At 49.7% G+C, this 24,474-nt stretch overlaps 1 protein-coding gene and 1 long non-coding RNA gene across 2 annotated transcripts in view; one reads left to right on the forward strand and one right to left on the reverse strand.

The window, feature by feature from the left end:
- Nucleotides 1–24,474, reverse strand: part of nom1 (nucleolar protein with MIF4G domain 1) — an 87,266-nt gene that overhangs the window by 41,264 nt on the left and 21,528 nt on the right. Inside the window, exon 4 of the mRNA XM_070881634.1 lies at nt 16,314–16,509. Within this exon, the coding sequence (XP_070737735.1) occupies nt 16,314–16,509 (196 nt within the window). The remainder of the gene's footprint in view (nt 1–16,313; nt 16,510–24,474) is intronic.
- Nucleotides 7,716–13,736, forward strand: LOC139264701 (uncharacterized). Its single transcript, XR_011593399.1, has 2 exons — nt 7,716–9,620; nt 12,339–13,736. It is a non-coding gene; the product is annotated as an uncharacterized lncRNA (long non-coding RNA).

The following is a 24,474-nucleotide window of genomic DNA, read 5'->3' on the forward strand; positions in this document are numbered from 1 at the left end:
TGGAACCAATATCCTCGTGGGGAGGTTTGCTCGTTCTGTTGGGGAGAGTTTAAACTAATTTGACAGGGGGATGGGCACCAGGATGTAACATTAGAAAAGGGAAATAAAGTGCTCAAGGGATTGAGAGAGGCAGAGAACATGAAAATAAGAAATAGTACAGCATTAGGTGGGGTCCAACGAACAGAATACAGGATGGTCTAAGATGGGTTTACAGTGTATGTATGTGAACGCACAAAGCTTAGTAATCAAGGTAAGTGAGCTGCAGGTACAAATAGCCATATGGGAACAGGACGTTGTGGTAATAACTGAGACTTGGCTCAAAGGGCAGGATTGGGTATTAAGTATTCCTGGTTATAAAGTGTTCAAGAAAGATAGGGAAGGAAAGATAGGAGGTGGTGTGGCAGCATTGGTTAAGGAGAACTTTGCAGTGCTGGAGAGGATATCCTGGACAGAATCTATATGGCTAGAGTTAATAAATAATAGAGGTGCCATTACATTACTAGGTGTATTCTATAGACCACCAAATAGTGGGAAAGATATGGAGGAGCAAATTTGCAGAAAAATTAAGAGATGCAAGAACCATAGAGTAGTGATAATAGCGATTTCAACTATCCTAATATAGACTGGGACTCTATTCCTTCAAATTGTGCTAGTTTTAACCATTCTCTTGCATATTACAAGGTAATAAAAATATCCCACAAATGCTGTCTAAACCCCCGACATCTGAAAATTATTAGAGACTAGAGAAGCTGGATTTGTTCTCCTTGGAACAGAGAGGATCGAGTAGATTTGATATAAGTGTTCAAAATCATGAGGGTCTGGACAGAGTAGATAGAGAGAAACTGTTCCCATTGGCAGAAGGGTCGCAAACCAGAGGACACAGATTTAAGGTGATTGGCAAAAGAACCAAAGTCGATGCAAGAAAAAACTTTTTTACGCAGCGAGTGGTTAAGATCTGGAAAGGGTGGTGGAGGCAGACTCAATTTTATCTTTCAAAAGGGAGTTGGATAAGTATCTGAAGGAAAAAATTGCAGGGCTATGAGGAAAGAGCAGTGGATTGGGACAAGCTGAGAGTCGGCAGAGGCTCATCAGGCTGAACGTCCTTCTTCTGCGTTAGAACCATTCTATGGGCCCAAGTTTCCACATGATTTGCACCTGATTTTTAGGAGCAACTGGTGGAGAACGGACTATCTTAGAAATCGCAATTCTCCACATTTTTTTTTCTGCAGTTCTAGTCAGGTAGAACAGTTCTACTTTGGAACAGAATTTTTTCTTCAAAAGGGGGTGTGAATGTTTAAAAATGTATAGAGACATTGAAGTTAAGAACGTGGGAATTGTATAGGGACAGTATAAGCTAACAAACAATTCATGGAGGAATAGCCATGACATCTCAGGCCACTGACGCCGGATTTCAAAGTTTCCACAGTGAAAACGTACTCCAAACTAAGTTAGAATGGAGCAAGTGAAGATTTTTGTAGAACTGAAAAAACCTGTTCTACACATTAAAAAAATCAGGCGCAAGTTACAAATTAGGCGTTGATAACGAGGTGGGGGGGGAGGCGGGGGAAGGGAAGTCATTAAATTCTACAATAAATCCTTATTTATACTTAGACAAATATTATACAAATAAATCCAGCCTGAATAAACATTTATAAGCAAAGAAAAGATTAAATAAACCATCTTCCTACTTGTGTGAAAGTGCTTCAGCCACGGAGAATTCTGCAGTCAGTCTGAGGCGCCCGTTCTTCCCGCGGGGGGGGGGGGGGGGGAGGGGGGAGAGGAGGCGCCCGTTCTTCCCACGGGGGGGGGGGGGAGGCGAGGAGGCGCCCGTTCTTCCCACGGGGGGGGGGGGGCGGATGAGACTCGAGGAGCTCAGCGCCCTCCCGGATGCACTTCCTCCACTTAGGGCGGTCTTTGGCCAGGGACTCCCAGGTGTTAGTGGGGGTGTTGCACTTTATCAGGGAGGCTTTGAAGGTGTCCTTGTAACGGTTCCGCTGCCCACCTTTGGCTCGTTTGCCGTGGTTGGGAGTCCTCAACATTGACCCCGGACCCCATAAAGTCACATGGCCCCTGGTCAAACATGGGCAAGGAAACCTCCTGTTGATTACCACCACCCTCCCTCAGCTGATGACTCAGTACTCCTCCATGTTGAACACCACTTGGAAGAAGCACGGAGAGTAGCAAGGGCACAGAATGTACTCTGCGTGGGGAACTTCAATGTCCATCATAAAGAGTGGCTTGGTAGCATTACTACTGACCGAGCTGGCCGAGTCCTGAAGGACATAACTGCCAGACTGGGCCTGCAGCAGGTGGTGAGGGAAAAATCTATTTGACCTCGTCCTCACTAATCAACCTGTCGCAGATGTATCAGTCCACGACAGCATTGGTAGCAGAGACCACCGCAGTCATTGTGGAGACAAAGTCCCGTCTTCACACTAAAGACACCCTCAATTGTGTTGTGTGGCACTACCACCGTGCTAAATGGGATAGATTCAGAACAAATCTAGCAGCTCAAAACTGGGCATCCACGAGGCCCTGTGGGCCATCAGCAGCAGCACATTTGTATTCTACCACAATCTGTAACCTAATTGCCTGGCATATCCCTCACTCTACCATGACCATCAAGCCAGGGCCAACCCTGGTTCAATGAAAAGTGTAGAAGAGCATGCCAGGAGCAGCACCAGGCGTTGCTAAAAATAAGGTGCCAACCTGGGGAGGCTGCAATACAGAACTACATGAGTACTAAAAAGCGGAAGCAGCATGCTATAGACAAGGCTAAGCAATCGCACAACCAACGGATCAGATTAAAGCTCTGTATTCCTGCCACATGCAGTCATTAATGGTGGTGGACCATCAAACCATGAATATCCCCATTCTCAATGACGGCAGAGCCCAGCACACAAGTGCAAAAGACAAGGATGAAGCGTTTACAACCATCTTCAGCCAGAAGTGCCAAGTGGATGATCCGTATCGGCCTTCTCATGAGGTTCCCACCATCACTGAAGCCAGTCTTCAGCTAATTTGATTCACTCCACGTGATATCAAGAAATCGTTGAGTGCATTGGATACAACAAAGGCTATGGGCCTCGACCGCATCCCGATTGTTGTGCTGAAGACATGCTCCAGAACTAGCCGTGCCTCCAACCAAGCTGTTCCAGTACAACTACAACACTGGCATCTATCCGACAATGTGAAAAACTGCCCAGGTATCTCCTGTCCACAAAAAGCAGGACAAATCCAAACTGGCCACCCCATCAGTCTACTCTCACGCATTAGCAAAGTGATGGAATGTGTCATCAACAGTGCTCTCAAGCAGCACTTACTCACCAACAACCTGCTCACCGATGCCCAGTTTGGGTTCCGCCAGGATCACTCGGCTCCAGACCTCATTACAGCCTTGGTCCAAACATGGACAAAAGAGCTGAATTCCAAAGGTGAATTAAGCGTGACTGCCCTTGACATCAAGGCAGCATTTGACTGAGTGTAGCATCAAGGAGCCCTGGTAAAAGTGAAGTCAATGGGAATCAGGGGGAAAACTCTACACTGGTTGGAGTCACACCGAACACAAAGGAAATGTGGTAGTTGGAGTGCGGGGTGCGTGGAGGCCTACAAAAGGCCGCGAGTGCAAGAGTCGGGCAGCGTCGGCGTGAGGCGTGCTTGTGCAGCTACAGGGAGAAGGCAAAAAAGAAGTAGAAAGAAACAGAAAGGTGACGTCACAGCCAAGGAGGTAAGTGATTGGCTGGTGATTGGTGAGTAGTTTTTCTTTTTTCTCTTCTATAACAGGGAGTAAACTTTAGCATTGTTGTTGCCAATTTAAGTGTATCTCAGGGTTAAATCATGGCAGGAGAGCTCGGTCATATGATATGTTCCTCCTGTACCATGTGGGAACTCAGGGACACTTCTGGTGTCCCTGACGACTACGTGCGCGGAAAGTGTATCCGCCTCCAGCTCCTGACGGTCCGCATTGCGGAATTGGAGCCGAGGGTGGATTTACTCTGGAGCACGATGCTGAGAATGAAGTGAGTAGCACGTGTAGCGAGTTGGTCTTACCGCAGGTGAAGGGTCCACAGCCAGATAGAGAATGGAAGACCAGCAGGAAGAGCAGTGCAAGGAAGGTAGTGCAGGGGTCCCCTGCGGTCATCCCCCTGCAAAACAGATACACTGCTTTGAGTACTGTTGAGGGGGATGACTCATCAGGGGAGGGCAGCAGCAGCCAAGTTCATGACACCGTGGCTGGCTCTGCTGCACAGGAGGGCAGGAAAAAATGAGTGGGAGAGCAATAGTGATAGGGGATTCAATTGTAAGGGGAATAGATAGGCATTTCTGCGGCCGCAACCGAGACTCCAGGATGGTATGTTGCCTCCCTGGTGCAAGGGTCAAGGATGTCTCGGAGCGGGTGCAGGACATTCTGAAAAGGGAGGGTGAACAGCCAGTTGTCATGGTGCACATTGGTACCAACGATATAGGTAAAAATAGGGATGAGGTTCTACGAGACGAATTTAGGGAGCTAGGAGCTAAATTAAAACATAGGACCTCAAAAGTAGTAATCTCGGGATTGCTACCAGTGCCACGTGCTAGTCAGAGTAGGAATCGCAGGATAGCTCAGATGAATACGTGGCTTGAGCAGTGGTGCAGCAGGGAGGGATTCAAATTCGTGGGGCATTGGAACCGGTTCTGGGGGAGGTGGGACCAGTACAAACCGGACGATCTGCACCTGGGCAGGACCGGAACCAATGTCCGAGGGGGGAGTGTTTGCTAGTGCTGTTGGGGGGGGAGTTAAACTAATATGGCAGGGGGATGGGAACCAATGCAGGGAGACAGAGGGAAACAAAATGGAGACAGAAGCAATAGACAGAAAGGAGATGAGAAAGTGGAGGGCAGAGAAACCTAAAGCAAAAAACAAAAAAGGCCACTGTACAGCAAAATTCTAAAGGGTCAAAGTGTAATAAAAAGGCAAGCATGAAAGCTCGGTGCCTCAATGCAAGGAGTATTCGGAACCCAGGAGAGGGCTCTGAGCTTGTTAGAGTGGGTGAGAGCTCAGATGAACAGGACCCCAAGAAAGAATGCAAAAGGCAGGAGGCAACAGAGCAGAGTAGCACTGGGGTAAGTGTAAACCACAAGGTGATAAGAAGGGACAATATGTATGAATATAAAGGGGCTGCAGGAGGGGTCAAAACTAAAAATCATGGTTTAAAAACTAGTATTAAAACACTCTACCTAAACGCACGCAGCATTCGAAATAAAGTAAATGAGTTGACAGCACAAAATCATTACAAACATGGTTGCAGGGTGGCCAAGACTGGGAATTAAACATACAGGGGTATCTGACAATTCGGAAAGATAGACAAGAAGGGAAAGGAGGTGGGGTAGCTCTGTTAATAAAGGATGATATCAGGGCAGTTGTGAGAGACGATATTGGCTCTAATGAACAAAATGTTGAATCATTGTGGGTGGAGATTAGAGATAGTAAGGGGAAAAAGTCACTGGTGGGCGTAGTTTATAGGCCCCCAAATAATAACTTCACGGTGGGGCGGGCAATAATCAAGGGAATAATGGAGGCATGTAAAAAAGGAACAGCAGTAATCATGGGGGATTTTAACCTACATATCGATTGGTCACATCAAATCGCACGGGGTAGCCTGGAGGAGGAATTCATAGAATGCATACGGGATTGTTTCTTAGAACAGTATGTTACAGAACCTACAAGGGAGCAAGCTATCTTAGATCCGGTCCTGTGTAATGAGACAGGAATAATAAACGATCTCCTAGTAAAAGATCCTCTCGGAATGAGTGATCACAGGATGGTTGAATTTGTAATACAGATTGAGGGTGAGAAAGTAGTGTCTCAATCGAGCGTACTATGCTTAAACAAAGGGGACTACAGTGGGATGAGGGCAGAGTTGGCTAAAGTAGACTGGAAACACAGACTAAACGGTGCCACAATTGAGGAACAGTGGAGGACTTTTCAGGAGCTCTTTCATAGTGCTCAACAAAAATATATTCCAATGAAAAAGAAGGACGGTAAGAGAAGGGATAACCAGCCGTGGATAACCAAGGAAATAAAGGAGAGTATCAAATTAAAAACCAATGCGTATAAGGTAGCCAAGGTTAGTGGGAAACTAGAGGATTGGGAAGATTTTAAACGACAGCAAAGAATGACGAAAAAAGCAATAAAGAAAGGAAAGATAGATTACGAAAGTAAACTTGCGCAAAACATAAAAACAGATAGTAAAAGCTTTTACCGATATATAAAACGGAAAAGAGTGACTAAAGTAAATGTTGGTCCCTTAGAAGATGAGAAGGGGGATTTAATAATGGGAAATGTGGAAATGGCTGAGACCTTAAACAATTATTTTGCTTCGGTCTTCACAGTGAAAGACACAAAAACCATGCCAAAAATTGCTGGCCACGGGAATGTGGGAAGGGAGGACCTTGAGATAATCACCATTCACTAGGGGGGGTAGTGCTGGACAGGCTAATGGGACTCAAGATAGACAAGTCCGATGGACCTGATGAAATGCATCCCAGGGTATTAAAAGAGATGGCGGAAGTTATAGCAGTTGCATTCGTTATAATCTACCAAAATTCTCTGGACTCTGGGGAGGTACCAGCGGATTGGAAAGCAGCTAATGTAATGCCTCTGTTTAAAAAAGGGGGCAGACAAAAGGCAGGTAACTATAGGCCAGTTAGTTGAACATCTGTCGTGGGGAAAATGCTTGAAGCTATCATTAAGGAATAGCGGGACATCTAGATAGGAATAGTGCAATCAAGCAGATGCAACATGGATTCATGAAGGGGAAATCATGTTTAACTAATTTACTGGAATTCTTTGAGGATATAACGAGCATGGTGGATAGAGGTGTACCGATGGATGTGGTGTATTTAGATTTCCAAAAGGCATTCGATAAGGTGCCACACAAAAGATAAAGATACGCGGAGTCAGAGGAAATGTATTAGCATGGATAGAGAATTGGCTGGCTAACAGAAAGCAGAGAGTCGGGATAAATGGGTCCTTTTCGGGTTGGAAATCGGTGGTTCGTGGTGTGCCACAGGGATCGGTGCTGGGACCACAACTGTTCACAATATACATAGATGACCTGGAAGAGGGGACAGAGTATAGTGTAACAAAATTTGCAGATGTCACAAAGATTAGTGGGAAAGCGGGTTGTGTAGAGGAGAGAGAGAGGCTGCAAAGAGATTTGGATAGGTTAAGTGAATAGGCTAAGGTTTGGCAGATGTAATACAATGTCAGAAAATGTGAGGTCATCCACCTTGGGGGAAAAAAAAAGTGAAAGGGAATATTATTTGAATGGGGAGAAATTACAACATGCTGCAGTGCAGAGGGACCTGGGGGTCCTTGTGCATGAAACTCTTTTTGGGAATGAATCCCAAAAAGTTAGTTTGCAGGTACAGCAGGTAATCAGGAAGGCGAATGGAATGTTGGCCTTCATTGCGAGAGGGATGGAGTACAAAAGCAGGGAGGTCCTGCTGCAACTGTACAGGGTATTGGTGAGGCCGCACCTGGAGTACTGCGTGCAGTTTTGGTCACTTACTTCAGGAAGGATATACTAGCTTTGGAGTGGGTACAAAGACTATTCACTAGGCTGATTCCGGAGATGAGGGGGTTACCTTATGATGATAGATTGAGTAGACTGGGTCTTTACTCGTTGGAGTTCAGAAGGATGAGGGGTGATCTTGTGGATATCTGAACGGAATATATGGAATTAAGGACAGTAAAGTAAACGGGATATATGAAAATGTATAAGCCATGGAAGAATAGCTGGGAGAATGTCAGATTGCAAATAGTGCAACATCAGCATAGCTAACAGTCTGTCTCAAGGTTTCAAGTCACTAATCCTGCCAATAATATATAATTGTAACATGAAATACATCTGCAGAATTGCAAGGTCTCAGTAAATAGTCACACCATTAGATTGAAACATTTGGAGGCAATACTTGAGCTTTCAAGAAGAACATCTCATATGGATTGACTAATGAGTGGCTGAGTTAGACTGTCAATCCATTTGTATTTTGTTATCTGATTTCAAAACTGTATAACTGTTAACGCTTTACGATGTAACTTCACCTATCCGTAGGGAGTGTGTACGCTCTATCCAGAGAGTATATCTTCTGTCTGATAGGTCTTACTGGCCGGTAATAAAGACTGCTTTGTTCAAAGCACAAGAGGTATTCGACTCAGTAATTTTACTGAACCAGATTGAAGTAAAAGAATCCAGGAATTAACATTTGGTGTCAGAAGTGGGATCTCAACGGACGACTGCCGAAAACTTGCGAATTAAGAGCCAGACTAGCCTTGGACGAGACGAGGGGAAAATGGCCACTGGAGTGAGTATAATTTCAATACTGCTCCAGTTTCCCCCGGTTTCAAAAGTCTGAGGAAAGTTTAGCCACTCGCTGGTTCTCAGGTAGTGTCTGAACGAGATCCAGGACAATCTGGTGAATACCTTTCAAACTTAGAATAGGGATAGAGATAGGGAAATTGTGCGATGATGCAAACCAAGCGGCGACTTGGAAAGATAGTTAGAGCTAGATAGGGATAGATGATCAATCATGGATCCAAAAAAAAATTAATAGGAAAGAAAAGAGACTCTTATGAATTTCTGTTTAAATGAGAAATGCTTCTGTGACTTTTACTGTAAAAAAAAGCCGGGGAGTTGTGGTTTGTTTTATCTCAAACAGAATGAAAGTTTGTTTTAACCCTTCGTAGTGTTGTCCTGTATGTGGGAAGTTTAAGAGTGTGAACCTTATTGAATTACGTATATTCGGATGATAAGTTGCGGAGCCAGGAAATGCCCAAAGGATAGATTTGTTAAAAAAAAAAGAAAAAATTACATGGTCCCGGTGGTTTAAAAAGAAAGAAAAACTTGTTGAAAGAAAACATTCAGAGAAGGCACAGCAAAACAACTGAGATGGATTCAAAAGGATTTAAAAAAAAAATTATATTAAATAACACGACCTTGAGGCTGGAACAATTGAGATAACGAAAAGCAGTCCACAGCCTACGTGCCAGACTTCTCTCTAGTTATAAAAAAAAAGTAACGTACTAAATAGGTGCCGAAAGAAAAAGATGTTCTGAGATTTTAAATTATGAAAAATATAAAATCACTCCTGTCCAATTGGCAGAAAAACTCCATTAAATTAGGGCTTTCATTGACTGATTGAATTTAAACTGCGCAGTAACGCGAAAGGATAGGGAAATTTGGAGACTAAAAGAAATTAATTGAGGCTCATAAGAAATCAAAATTAGAAAATTAGGCTCACAGGGAATAAAATGGGGATTTAAATAGAGGATAGGTGTTCAACTCAGGTACGACGAAGGGACCTTGAATATCACTTGGCCCGTCTAGGCTCTGATTGAATTTAAAAAAAAACCCCGCAGCAACTCGGAAGGTAGGGCCGACGCGAACGCGCGGCCGAGAGAGAGAAGGGCCGAAGCGAACGCGCAGTGACGTAAACGCGCAGTGAAGCGAACGCGCAGTGACGTCAACGCGCAGTGACGTAGACGCGCGGTGACGTAAACGCGCAGTGACGCCGACGCGTAATGACGCAGAGGCGCAGCAACGCGAATCGCGAAAGTCAGTGCTAATGGCAGTAAGTCTGTAAGTCTTAAAGTGTTTAGAGTTTTAAGTTTAGTTTTAAGATCGTGCGGCTATGCGGACCGTGCGGCGATGCGGGTAATTTTGTAGATCGTGCGGCGATGCGGGTAAGTGTTAGAAGTCTTTGTCTATTTTGTAGATCATGCGGCGATGCGGATCATGCGGGTAATGCGGGTAAGTGTTTGAAGTAAAGTTAAAGTATCTTAACTCGCGCGGCGACGCGAGCCACGGGTCGACGCGGATTGCGCGGCGACGTGAACTGCGAGGCAACGCGGATTGCGAGGCGACGTGAACTGCGAGGCAACGCGGATTGCGAGGCGACGTGAACTGCGAGGCGACGTGGTAGTTTAGTATTGAGATCGTGCGGCGACGCGGACCGTGCGGCGATGCGGGTAAGTGTTAGATTTGGAGTTAGTTAAAGTCCGTGTTAGTTCTGTAAAGTCTGTGTCTATTTGTAAGTTTGTTTAAATTGCACGACGACACGAACGCGTAGCGACACAGTAATACGAGGGGCAGTGTGAAAATGGGTAATCAGTTAGATAAAACCACGGATGCGGATAGTCCGCTACAAAAGCTATGTGAGGAATTCCCTGAAAGAGCTGAAGACTTTAGAAAATTATCAGGAGCCCTGAACAAATTATTAGGGGATGACCAGTGGCCTCTAAGTGACACTAGAAGCGTAGAGGTAAAAAAAAAGCACAGGGATTAATTTGGAGAAGGGGACGAGGAAAAGGGGATAAAAAAATTTAATTGCAACCTGGCGACATTATTGTCAGAAATTAAAAGATGCATCACTTCTATCGAGTTGGCAAACAATGCTATTAAATTAGGACTTGCATTGACAGAGGGAACACATGTTAAAACTGTAGACGTCTTTAAAAAAAAAGAATGAATGTGCGCACGAGAAACTTGCTAAGAGATCCTCTGGGACCTCTGAAAAAGGTATTGATCAACTACAAGTTAAAATGGCTGGCTTTGTGTTAACCGAGGCTGATGATGAAATTGATGAGTGGCCACTGACTCAGCGCCCAACGGCGCCTCCCGCACCCCCTGGCCTCTTGCTCCAGTCCTCTTCCCAACACCCTCCACCTAACACTCCGGTAAAAAGAGTTAGGAACAACCACATATCACCAAAGCAACAAACCCAAACTGACTCCTCATCCTCTGATAGCGATTCGGATCCCCAGTTTACAAGCAATACAGCCGAAAGAACCAGATCTCACACTCGAAAGGGCAGAACTATATCTCAACATCACAAACAGTCCTGTAAATCTTCTAGTCAACCTACCAGTCCAAGTTGTGAAAGACATAGCAAACACCCCCGCCGATCGAGACGCAGAACTGTCAAGCAGTCAGACAGCTCTGAAACATCCTCCGGCCTGGAAATGATTTCCAAGATCCCAAAGTCCCGACACCAATTCCCTGTCAGACCAATGCCAAACCCTGATGCACAACAAGCTGCAGACCACCTCTCTATAGATGTCTGTGATCTTCAAACAACTATTTGATTGCTCACGCTATCCGGACAGATGGAAAGGGCAGTTAAATATTATTGGCAGAAAAAGAAAGGGGAGGGGGGAGGTGCGCCCCCAACCCGGGTCAAGACTGAATACGTGACTAGAAAGGAAGAGCCATCTCGGGAGGAAGGATCAATAGAACCGCAGTGTTGCATACAGGATTGGATGGATAAGCAAGGATACGGTTATACTAAACAACCAAACGGCCCGAGCCCTGCTAATAAACCTCCCTATTGTCCCCGGCATGGTATGGGAAGAGGCCGGGACTGGGTAAGAGGAATTGACTGTTTTAATTGTGGGCAGGAAGGACATTGGAATAAAAATTGCCCCTACCGTCAGCATGGAAAAGGAAGAGGAGGGGGGCAAGGGGGGAGAGGAAGATCTTACACTAACTTCTCCCAGAACAACCCCTTTGGTCAATTGTCCCCCGATTGACTACGCAGCTTGATTGTGCAGGGATCCTCCCCGGACGACGAACCCATTCTGAATGAGTGGCAACCCTTTTTGATAGATACGGGAGCCTTCATGTCTTCTGTACAATCAAAGCTTAAACTCCCTGCTTCTACTGAAACACAGGAACTTTCAGGATTCCTGGGACAAATCTCGACATTCCCAGTGTCAGAACCGGTTAAAATGGGTTACCAGGAAGAATCGGTGGAACATCGAGTTGTTATCACAACCAATCTGGACTGTAACTTGATGGCTAGAGACCTCCTTTGCAAATTCCAGTTGCATTTGGAGTGTGGAGATAATGGGATTATTGTAAAACAGGAAACCCTTAAGCGGCAGTATTATACCACTAGAACCCCTCAGTGGTGGTCTCTGGACCTGCCGCAGGCACCCTGTCACGTGACCCTAGCATACGATCCCAGTGGAAAGAATCAGGACCTGCAGAACTTTTATCAGGATCACGAAGGGGAAGTGAAGGGAATTCTATTAAGGGCTAGAGTGACTGGACTGGAAAGAGAGGCAGATTTTGTGGAAGTGGATAAGAATCTGTGGAAACAGTCCCTCGTGGCACCAGGGAAGTATGGATTCGGAAGGGATTAGAGCCACAATAGGAGGGGCCTTTTTAGGTGTCACTCACTACCCCCACTGCAGCCAAGGTTGAGGGGAAAAGTGCCTGGGTTCACCTGCACCACTGCAAGCTCATCACCATTTAAACAAATCTTGCTGGTTAGTCTAATTCCTGTTTCTGTTCCAGATCTCCTCCTCCCTATAGCTGAACAATGCAGTTGAAGGAGGATCAGTTTGAACTCTTACCTGTCAGACAGCCAAATACACTGATGGAAACCTGAAGGGAAACGTGAAAACAGAACTCTTTTTATCAGCTAAATAATTGGACTATTTATAAGATGAGACTGTGTCTGTATGCTACTGTCTGCATAATAGTGTTGATATATGACAGTTTTGGTGCACGGGAAGGAAGACAAAGGCGAGAGCTCCATGTAAACACCTTTTTGTATATGTCTTACGTTTATGCGGAAAAAGGGCACTTCACTAGATGCTGGGTGTGTTCACATATCCCTATACATTCCAAAGGGGGAATTCCTTTGCGCACCGTTCCCCTGACCCTAACTGAGACTGTTAGATGGATTCAAAGAAACGATATTGGAACAGGTAGCTCACCGCACTGCTGAGGCTCTGGAGGGCATCACAGCTGAAATGGTAGCGATAAGGACCGTAGCATTACAAAACCGAATGGCCCTCGATTACCTGTTAGCTGAGAAAGGGGGAACGTGTGCCCTGATAGGATCTGAATGTTGCACTTACATTCCTGATAGTTCAGAAAACATAACCCACCTTGCCGATCACATAAGGAGGGAGGTGAAAAAGTTATCCACACCAGCAAAAGAACTTAGCAGGTTTGATTGGTTTCTGGGTGGATCTTGGAGATCCTATCTAATACATGGGGCAATTGTTCTCATCATAATAATTACCTGCTGTTTGATTGTTGGTTGCCTTAACCTCTGCTGTAAAGCAATGACAAGGTTAGCAGACCCTCTTGTGGTCAAGGGTTCCCGGGTTATGATCCAACAAACTAGAGAACTACTCAACAATGCAATACTCATAGAATGATCCTAAATGTTATCATAGAATGATAAAAGGGGGGATGTGGATATCTGAACGGAATATATGGAATTAAGGACAGTAAAGTAAACGGGATATATGAAAATGTATAAGCCATGGAAGAATAGCTGGGAGAATGTCAGATTGCAAATAGTGCAACATCAGCATAGCTAACAGTCTGTCTCAAGGTTTCAAGTCACTAATCCTGCCAATAATATATAATTGTAACATGAAATACATCTGCAGAATTGCAAGGTCTCAGTAAATAGTCACACCATTAGATTGAAACATTTGGAGGCAATACTTGAGCTTTCAAGAAGAACATCTCATATGGATTGACTAATGAGTGGCTGAGTTAGACTGTCAATCCATTTGTATTTTGTTATCTGATTTCAAAACTGTATAACTGTTAACGCTTTACGATGTAACTTCACCTATCCGTAGGGAGTGTGTACGCTCTATCCAGAGAGTATATCTTCTGTCTGATAGGTCTTACTGGCCGGTAATAAAGACTGCTTTGTTCAAAGCACAAGAGGTATTCGACTCAGTAATTTTACTGAACCAGATTGAAGTAAAAGAATCCAGGAATTAACAATCTGATAGAAACATTTAAAATAATGAAAGGGATAGACAAGATAGAGGCAGAGAGGTTGTTTCCACTGGTCGGGGAGACTAGAACTAGGGGGCACAGCCTCAAAATATGGGGGAGTCAATTTAAAACCGAGTTGAGAAGGAATTTCTTCTCCCAGAGGATTGTGAATCTGTGGAATTCTCTGCCCAAGGAAGCAGTTGATGCTAGCTCATTGAATGTATTCAAATCACAGATAGATAGATTTTTAACCAATAAGGGAATTAAGGGATACGGGGAGCGGGCGGGTAAGTGGAGCTGAGTCCACAGCCAGATCAGCCATGATCTTGTTGAATGGCGGAGCAGGCTCGAGGGGCTAGATGGCCTACTCCTGTTGCTAATTCTTATGTTCTTATGGAGGTCAATCATCACAGTCCCAGGACATCACTGCAGGAGTTCCTAGGCCCAACCATATTCAGATGCTTCATCAATGATCTTCCCTCCATCATAAGGTTAGAAGGGGGGATGTTCGCTAATGACTGCAGTGTTCAGTCACATTCCCAACTCCTCAGATAATGCAGCAGTCCATACCTGCATGCAGCAAGACCTGGATCCTGGATGACATTCAGGCTTGGGCTGATAAGTGGCAAGTAACATTCACGCCACACAAGAGCCAGGCAATGACTATCTCCAACAAGCGAGAATCTAACCACCGCCCCATGACATTCAATGGCATTGCTGAATCCCCCACCATCAACATCTTGCGGGTCACCATTGATCAGAAACCTAACTGGACCAGTCACAAATACTGTGGCAACAAGAGTAGGTCAGAGGTTGACTACTCTGTGGCGAGTGTCGCATCTCCTGACTCCCCAAAGCCTTTCCACCATCTGCAAGGCACAAGTCAGGAGTGTGATGGAATACTCTCCACTTGCCTGGATGAGTGCAGCTCCAACAGTGAAGCTCGACACCATCCAGGACAAAGCAGCCCGCTTGAATAGAAACCCATCCACCACCATAAACATTCATTCCCTCCACCACCGGTGCACCGAGGCTGCAGTGTGTACCATCTACAAGATGCACTGCAGCAACTCGCCAAGGCTTCTTCGACAACACTTCCCAAATCCGCAACCTCTACCACCTAGAAGGACAACGGCAGCAGGCACATGGGAACACCACCACTTCCACGTTCCCCTCCAGGTCACACAACATCCTGACTTGTAAGTATATTGCTGTTTGTTCATTGTCGCTGGGTCAAAATCCTGGAACTCTCTCCCTAATAGCACTATGGGAGTACCTTCACCACATGGACTGCATTGGTTCAAGATGCCGACTCACCACCATCTTCTCAAGGGTAATTAGGGATGGGCAATAAATGCCGGCCTTGCTAGCGACGCCCACATCCCATGAACGAATTTTTAAAAATGCAGCCCAACTCGTCCAGGAGATGTTCTCACGAAGCTGCTGGTATTCTATCCACTGGACTTCCAAGAACTCATCCCTTGCTCATTTTCTCTCCTCCTTTCCTGAAGGGGTTGACTCCTTGCCAGGCTACAATACCACTGAAGCTGGTTATCTCCATGTGGCAATTATTTACTTCTGAACTTTGACCAGGAGCATTGCAACTCTGTCTTCATTTAGCATACACTCCTCGCAGAAATAATTTCATAGCCATTAGAAGCAATAACCATTGCCGTTTTCCCCTTTCCTAACTCAGAGGGTAACTGGAGCACCTCTCTGGCCACCACAGCAAAGATCAACTAACTCAATATGGATCAGGGATTGAACTCTACCACTTACTGAATAAACTCGTTGAGCAATCAAGGAAACTAATAGCAAGAATTTTAAAACCGATCCTTTACTCCTTTGCATAAACATTTGAATGGCATGGGGTTGTGTATTAATTTTGACCGAGTCAATCTTACCAATAAAACTCCATTATTTGCATACTCAATTATTTTGACCTTTACTCATCCATCTAAATGAGAAATTCCATAAATGATGCTTGGTGACAGAATATTAACATAAATGCTTTGACCACTTGATCGTCCAAAATTCTGAGGTAGCATTGAACTGACTTCAATATTGGTGTGCTCAAGAAGTCTGGATATAAAATTAGGAGATATCATCGGTGAACAAATATATTTATGTCTGCATTTATAGAAAAACAATAAATAAATCTGGTTTGACTACTCTTGGATTTCTATAGCAATGCATCACAAACCAACATTACAAACCACTATCACAGAACAACAGCTCGGAAAAATCTAAATAATCTCAACTTGTGGCTGCATTATTTTAGTGTTTCAAAAAATGAAAAAAATGGAGTTGCTGTTAGGCACCTTCTAATTTAAAGCCAAAATGAAATCTATGCATTTGTTCTACCAATTATGACACAAGTCATGATAATTTGTTTTTGAGCATGCAAATTTGCAGTGGACAATAGTCAGCCTTACTACCAAATATACAAGCATTAAAAATGCCAGCAATCTAAATATCACACGTTTAAAAACAGCTAATTTATATGAGTTTTGATGTTACCTCAATTCCAACATTGTGATGAAGAATGCTGACTAACAGAACATGCTCCATCATCAGTCTGTTCGGCATTAAAGCTGGAGTGACGCAGGCCACCAGAAGGACATCGGTTAGAGTATCATTCATGTCTTTACGGCTATTAGTCATGTAAAACTCTTCAAGCTGACTACTAATAGAGGCCATATTAGGTTCACTCAATCTAATACCAGAGGAAAGGGATTAATTAAGATTCACATTTGAAGTAAAGTTTACTTGAAAGCATTAGCATTTTAATCATTTATTCATTCCAAATTATTGACTATATAATGCAGGATTTTATTGGTGAGCTTAATTACATACTATACAATTGCTACTTACAATAATTATACACTAGATATTTGGCTTTTTATATCAATATGAGACATGTCGTTAATGTTATATTATTTAAACTGAGAAACCAGGGTGAAGGGTCAAGACTCACAGTGCAGGAAACCATCAAGACTTAAAAGTGCAAAAGACGACAAGATAACTCATTAAATAGCAGATCAAAAGCAAAATACTGCAGATGCTGAAAATCTGAAATAAAAACAGAAAATGCTGGAAACACTCAGCAGGTCAGGCAGCATCTGTAGAGAGAAAAACAGAGTTAACCTTTCAAGTCGAGAACTTTTCATCAGAACTGGAAGAAGTTTGAGAGTTTATAAGTAATTACAGAGCCTGGGAAGGGGGTGGGGGCGCGGGGCGGGGAAAGAAAAAGGGATGATGGCATAAGCCAAAAGTTAGCCAGGATACGGGAGAACTCTTGTTCTCCTACAAATAGTGCTGTAGGATCCTCTAAATCCACCCAAAAAGGCAGCTGGAGCTTCAATTGAACATCTCATCTGAAAGAAATCACAATGCAGCAAGGAAGTATTAACTCATTTCCTGCAGTGGGATTTTGCTGCATGAAGAGTGCAGAGGAGGTTTACCAGGATGTTTCCAGGTTGAGGGACTTCAGTTACGAGAAGAAGTTGGAAAAGTTAGAACTGTTCTCCTTGGAACAGAGATTAAGAGGTGACCTAATATCATTGGCAAAAGATCTAGAAGGGAGATAATGAGATTTTTCTCTCACTCAGGAGCTGTCAGGATCTGGAACGCTCGACCTGAAAAGGTGGTGGAAGCCAATTCCAGGTGACCCAATAGGGATTGAAGATAATGAGAGGTTTTGATTGAGTAGACAAAGAAACATTATTACCTCTGGCGAGTAGGTCAATACCAAGATCCAAAATCATTGGCAAAAGATCCAGAGGGAAGATTAGAATTTTTTCATTGAGATGTCAGGATCTAGAATGCCCCATTACCTGAAAAGGTAGTGGAAGCTGATTCCATAAATAACTTTAAAACGGAGCTGGACAAGTACCTGAGGAACTTAGTGTTATAGACAAAAAGTCAGGATGTGGGACTAAGCACGACTGCTCTTTCAAAGAGACAAGCACGACGGGCCGTATGGCCTCCTTCTGTGCTGTAAGTTTCTATGATTGCGAACTTCTAACTTAGGCGAGAATGCTACTACTGATCCAGCTGACACTTCAGAAACCAAGGGCCCAATTTTCCCCAACCCCTTTTTTCGGCGCACTTAATTTAAATGCCCCAGCATGGCGTAGATAGTGAAGTGGGGGGCGGAGCAACAGCCCAGCGCAGAAAGCACTGCCGGCAGCGGCGCGCATGCGCAGTGAAGTCTGCCGGCATGCTCCTCGCCCTCCTAGCGTGTCTTGCGGACTGTTAGCAGGACCCAATGGTTGCAGCCCCTATCCCTGGCCGAAGGGACGCCCCGATGTTTGCCGCACCCTATCCCCGGCCGAGTGGCCTCCTGCACCGGTCGGCCGACTTCCCGGGCTGAGGTAGGACTTCAGTTTTATTTTTTAAATTTATTGATGGTTGTGCTTTGTTTAGTGAGGAGTTTTAATTGAGGTGGAGGGGGGGGAAGCAGGTGGGAGAGTGTTTTGATGGAGGTGGGGGGTGGGGTGGGGGGGGGGGGGAAAGAGTGTTTTGATGGGGGGGTTGCGGGGGAGTGAACTTTAAAAAAAACTTGATTCTGGCATAAAGGTAGGACTTCTATTTGTTATTTATTGATTGCTTATTACTTTTTGTGGTTTGTTTAGTGCTTTCTAAGTCTTGGTGCAGGTCCTCAGCTTCCTTCTATTTTTTATTTGTTAACTAATTGCTTATTACTTTTTGGCCTTTGTTTAGTGCTTTGTAAGTCTTGGTGCAGGTCCTCTCAGCTTCCTTGCATTTTTTAAATTTGCTATTGAATGCTTATTTTTGTGCTTTGTTTAGTGCTTTTTAAAGTCTTGGTGCTTTAAATGTATTAACCTGCGCCGAATTTTTAACTGCCCACAATGTTTTTCAGAGTTGGCCACATACGCTGACCTAAGTCGATTTGGAGTAAGTTTTAGCTGGCCAAAGTAGCATAAATGGCCAAACCTAGCGTGAGTGTCTGGGAACGCCCTCTTTTGAAAAAAAAACTGAACTAAAAAAAAATCGTATCTAACTGACTTACTCTGGAGCAAATTTTGGGGAGAAAATGGCATTTTTTAAACTTACGCCAGAAAAAACAACTTACTCCAAAAAAATTGATGCAAGTCATGGCCAAAATTGGACCCCAAGTCTTTGAAAAAAAATATCATCCCTCCATTGGAGTATGGAGATTATCAAGATGTAGCGATGCAACCACTGCACTGGGGAGGGGAGAAAAATGGTCGATATCTGACAGATAAGGCCCATAATCAAATTCATGTTCCAGTGGAGAGACCCTGTAAAAACAACTTTTGACAAATTGCTTTTTATATGGATTTTAAGAAATGGCCAACTGGAACAAGGGTCATGTGAGCGTCAGAACTATGTTCTTGCAATTATCATTCCAAAAGTACACTTGAACATTGTATTAAAATTGGTCGAAAGCATTTCAAACCCAGTGTAAGAGAGTTTAGGATACTTTTTATGAGCCATTCTCATATTCTGTGATTTTTCTATGCTCCCCGTAATGATTGAGTAGCTGCAGTGTCTGAATTTTTTGTGCCCAGAGATCTCATACCTGTAGGACTAACACAGGTCGTGTTTACCTGTTTAACTGGAACACTTACTTAGCTCCGAGTCTGTCCTGAAGGATATACCAACATACACAAGCTTGATTTAATTACAGTCTCCAAATTGAATTAAGTTTGTTCACAAGACTAAGTGAAAGCACACACAGTTTTGCACAATGACTCACGACTCATCGATCAGGCCTTTAATTATGCACTCTATTCCTTCAGCAGTAAACAATACCACTTCTTTTGTATCACAAATATCCATATAAATGATCACAGTAAATTATATATGGAAATAAAAATACAACTGCAAATCTATTTTAGTCTTGTTTGCTCATCTCTGGCAATGTTCCAAATTGAACTGAATAGAATAGGTGTAATTCACAGAGGAAACATGGTCCTTCCGGCTTGATTAGCACATCAAACCATTCTGGGAGAGAGGACCACTGAATGAGTCACATTCCGATTGTCATTTTCTTCCTGATTAGCTTTTCCCCATCACTACAATCCTGAAAACTTCTCAAACACTGAAATCAGCCAATTTGTTATTTAGGGCTCAGGTTTCGGCCTGAGTTGCTGCTATTTTTTTTGGAGCAACTAGTTTAGAAGAGGAAAAGAGAGCAGCGGGTGGGGGAGAGGAGAGGCTGGGGGGGGGGGGGGCGGGGGGGAAGAGGAGAGGAGAGACGGGGGGGGGTGGTGTGGGGGGGGGGAGAGGAGAGGCGGTGGCGGGAGGAGGAGAGGCGGGGAGGGGGGGTGGAGAGAGGAGAGGCAGGGAGAAGAGGAGTGGGGGGGGGAAAAGAGGAGAGGCGGGGGGGGGGGAAAGAGGAGAGGTGGGGTGGGGGGGGAAGAGGCTGGGTCGGGGGAGAAGGAGAGGCGGGGGGGCCGGAAGAGAGGAGAGGGGGGTGTGTGTGCGGAGGGGGGCTTTGAGGGGGGGACGGAGGAGATTGCGGGGCAGGGAGTCGGAGGAGATGGGGGGGGGCAGAGGAGATTTGGGGGGGGAGGGGGAAGAGGAGATGGGGGGGGCAGAGGAGATGGGGACGACAGAGGAGGGTGCGGGGGAGGGGGGGAGAAGGAGGAGGGTGCGGGGGAGAAGGAGGAGGGTGCGGGGGAGAAGGAGGAGGAGGAGGGTGCGGGGGGGGGGGGAGAAGGAGGAGGGTGCGGGGGGGGGAGAAGGAGGAGGGTGCGGGGGGGGGGGAGAAGGAGGAGGGTGCGGGGGGGGGGGGAGAGAAGGAGGAGGGTGCGGGGGGGGGGGGAGAGAAGGAGGAGGGTGCGGGGGGGGGGGGGAGAGAAGGAGGAGGGTGCGGGGGGGGGGGGAGAGAAGGAGGAGGGTGCGGGGGGGGGGGGAGAGAAGGAGGAGGGTGCGGGGGGGGGGGGAGAGAAGGAGGAGGGTGCGGGGGGGGGGGGAGAGAAGGAGGAGGGTGCGGGGGGGGGGGGGAGAGAAGGAGGAGGGTGCGGGGGGGGGGGGAGAGAAGGAGGAGGGTGCGGGGGGGGGGGGAGAGAAGGAGGAGGGTGCGGGGGGGGGGGGAGAGAAGGAGGAGGGTGCGGGGGGGGGGGGAGAGAAGGAGGAGGGTGCGGGGGGGGGAGAAGGAGGAGGGTGCGGGGGGGGAGAAGGAGGAGCGGGGGGGGAGAAGGAGGAGGGTGCGGGGGGGGAGAAGGAGGAGGGTGCGGGGGGGGAGAAGGAGGAGGGTGCGGGGGGGGAGAAGGAGGAGGGTGCGGGGGGGGAGAAGGAGGAGGGTGCGGGGGGGGAGAAGGAGGAGGGTGCGGGGGGGGAGAAGGAGGAGGGTGCGGGGGGGGAGAAGGAGGAGGGTGCGGGGGGGGAGAAGGAGGAGGGTGCGGGGGGGGAGAAGGAGGAGGGTGCGGGGGGGGAGAAGGAGGAGGGTGCGGGGGGGGAGAAGGAGGAGGGTGCGGGGGGGGAGAAGGAGGAGGGTGCGGGGGGGAGAAGGAGGAGGGTGCGGGGGGGGAGAAGGAGGAGGGTGCGGGGGGGGAGAAGGAGGAGGGTGCGGGGGGGAGAAGGAGGAGGGTGCGGGGGGGGAGAAGGAGGAGGGTGCGGGGGGGAGAAGGAGGAGGGTGCGGGGGGGGAGAAGGAGGAGGGTGCGGGGGGGGAGAAGGAGGAGGGTGCGGGGGGGAGAAGGAGGAGGGTGCGGGGGGGAGAAGGAGGAGGGTGCGGGGGGGGGGAAGGAGGAGGGTGCGGGGGGGGAGAAGGAGGAGGGTGCGGGGGGGGGAGAAGGAGGAGGGTGCGGGGGGGGGAGAAGGAGGAGGGTGCGGGGGGGGGAGAAGGAGGAGGGTGCGGGGGGGGGGAGAAGGAGGAGGGTGCGGGGGGGGGAGAAGGAGGAGGGTGCGGGGGGGGGAGAAGGAGGAGGGTGCGGGGGGGGGAGAGGAGGAGGGTGCGGGGGGGGGGGGGAGAAGGAGGAGGGTGCGGGGGGGGAGAAGGAGGAGGGTGCGGGGGGGGAGAAGGAGGAGGGTGCGGGGGGGGGAGAAGGAGGAGGGTGCGGGGGGGGAGAAGGAGGAGGGTGCGGGGGGGGAGAAGGAGGAGGGTGCGGGGGGGGAGAAGGAGGAGGGTGCGGGGGGGGGAGAAGGAGGAGGGTGCGGGGGGGGAGAAGGAGGAGGGTGCGGGGGGGGAGAAGGAGGAGGATGCGGGGGGGGAGAAGGAGGAGGGTGCGGGGGGGAGAAGGAGGAGGGTGCGGGGGGGGAGAAGGAGGAGGGTGCGGGGGGGAGAAGGAGGAGGGTGCGGGGGGGGGAGAAGGAGGAGGGTGCGGGGGGGGAGAAGGAGGAGGGTGCGGGGGGGGAGAAGGAGGAGGGTGCGGGGGGGGAGAAGGAGGAGGGTGCGGGGGGGGAGAAGGAGGAGGGTGCGGGGGGGGAGAAGGAGGAGGGTGCGGGGGGGGAGAAGGAGGAGGGTGCGGGGGGGGAGAAGGAGGAGGGTGCGGGGGGGAGAAGGAGGAGGGTGCGGGGGGGGAGAAGGAGGAGGGTGCGGGGGGGGAGAAGGAGGAGGGTGCGGGGGGGGAGAAGGAGGAGGGTGCGGAGGAGGAGGGTGCGGGGGGGGAGAAGGAGGAGGGTGCGGGGGGGGAGAAGGAGGAGGGTGCGGGGGGGGAGAAGGAGGAGGGTGCGGGGGGGGAGAAGGAGGAGGGTGCGGGGGGGGAGAAGGAGGAGGGTGCGGGGGGGGAGAAGGAGGAGGGTGCGGGGGGGGAGAAGGAGGAGGGTGCGGGGGGGGAGAAGGAGGAGGGTGCGGGGGGGGAGAAGGAGGAGGGTGCGGGGGGGGAGAAGGAGGAGGGTGCGGGGGGGGAGAAGGAGGAGGGTGCGGGGGGGGAGAAGGAGGAGGGTGCGGGGGGGGAGAAGGAGGAGGGTGCGGGGGGGGGAGAAGGAGGAGGGTGCGGGGGGGGGAGAAGGAGGAGGGTGCGGGGGGGGAGAAGGAGGAGGGTGCGGGGGGGGAGAAGGAGGAGGGTGCGGGGGGGGAGAAGGAGGAGGGTGCGGGGGGGGAGAAGGAGGAGGGTGCGGGGGGGGAGAAGGAGGAGGGTGCGGGGGGGGAGAAGGAGGAGGGTGCGGGGGGGGAGAAGGAGGAGGGTGCGGGGGGGGAGAAGGAGGAGGGTGCGGGGGGGGAGAAGGAGGAGGGTGCGGGGGGGGAGAAGGAGGAGGGTGCGGGGGGGGAGAAGGAGGAGGGTGCGGGGGGGGAGAAGGAGGAGGGTGCGGGGGGGGAGAAGGAGGAGGGTGCGGGGGGGGAGAAGGAGGAGGGTGCGGGGGGGGAGAAGGAGGAGGGTGCGGGGGGGGAGAAGGAGGAGGGTGCGGGGGGGGAGAAGGAGGAGGGTGCGGGGGGGGAGAAGGAGGGAGGGTGCGGGGGGGAGAAGGAGGAGGGTGCGGGGGGGGAGAAGGAGGAGGGTGCGGGGGGGGAGAAGGAGGAGGGTGCGGGGGGGGAGAAGGAGGAGGGTGCGGGGGGGGAGAAGGAGGAGGGTGCGGGGGGGAGAAGGAGGAGGGTGCGGGGGGGAGAAGGAGGAGGGTGCGGGGGGGGAGAAGGAGGAGGGTGCGGGGGGGGAGAAGGAGGAGGGTGCGGGGGGGGAGAAGGAGGAGGGTGCGGGGGGGGAGAAGGAGGAGGGTGCGGGGGGGGAGAAGGAGGAGGGTGCGGGGGGGGAGAAGGAGGAGGGTGCGGGGGGGGGAGAAGGAGGAGGGTGCGGGGGGGGAGAAGGAGGAGGGTGCGGGGGGGGAGAAGGAGGAGGGTGCGGGGGGGGAGAAGGAGGAGGGTGCGGGGGGGGAGAAGGAGGAGGGTGCGGGGGGGGAGAAGGAGGAGGGTGCGGGGGGGGAGAAGGAGGAGGGTGCGGGGGGGAGAAGGAGGAGGGTGCGGGGGGGGAGAAGGAGGAGGGTGCGGGGGGGGAGAAGGAGGAGGGTGCGGGGGGGGAGAAGGAGGAGGGTGCGGGGGGGGAGAAGGAGGAGGGTGCGGGGGGGAGAAGGAGGAGGGTGCGGGGGGGGAGAAGGAGGAGGGTGCGGGGGGGGAGAAGGAGGAGGGTGCGGGGGGGGAGAAGGAGGAGGGTGCGGGGGGGGAGAAGGAGGAGGGTGCGGGGGGGGAGAAGGAGGAGGGTGCGGGGGGGGAGAAGGAGGAGGGTGCGGGGGGGGAGAAGGAGGAGGGTGCGGGGGGGGAGAAGGAGGAGGGTGCGGGGGGGGAGAAGGAGGAGGGTGCGGGGGGGGAGAAGGAGGAGGGTGCGGGGGGGGAGAAGGAGGAGGGTGCGGGGGGGGAGAAGGAGGAGGGTGCGGGGGGGGAGAAGGAGGAGGGTGCGGGGGGGGAGAAGGAGGAGGGTGCGGGGGGGGAGAAGGAGGAGGGTGCGGGGGGGGAGAAGGAGGAGGGTGCGGGGGGGGAGAAGGAGGAGGGTGCGGGGGGGGAGAAGGAGGAGGGTGCGGGGGGGGAGAAGGAGGAGGGTGCGGGGGGGGAGAAGGAGGAGGGTGCGGGGGGGGAGAAGGAGGAGGGTGCGGGGGGGGAGAAGGAGGAGGGTGCGGGGGGGAGAAGGAGGAGGGTGCGGGGGGGGAGAAGGAGGAGGGTGCGGGGGGGGGAGAAGGAGGAGGGTGCGGGGGGGGAGAAGGAGGAGGGTGCGGGGGGGGGGAGAAGGAGGAGGGTGCGGGGGGGGGAGAAGGAGGAG

Source organism: Pristiophorus japonicus, chromosome 5, assembly GCF_044704955.1.
Source record: "Pristiophorus japonicus isolate sPriJap1 chromosome 5, sPriJap1.hap1, whole genome shotgun sequence".
Lineage (NCBI taxonomy): Eukaryota > Metazoa > Chordata > Chondrichthyes > Pristiophoridae > Pristiophorus > Pristiophorus japonicus.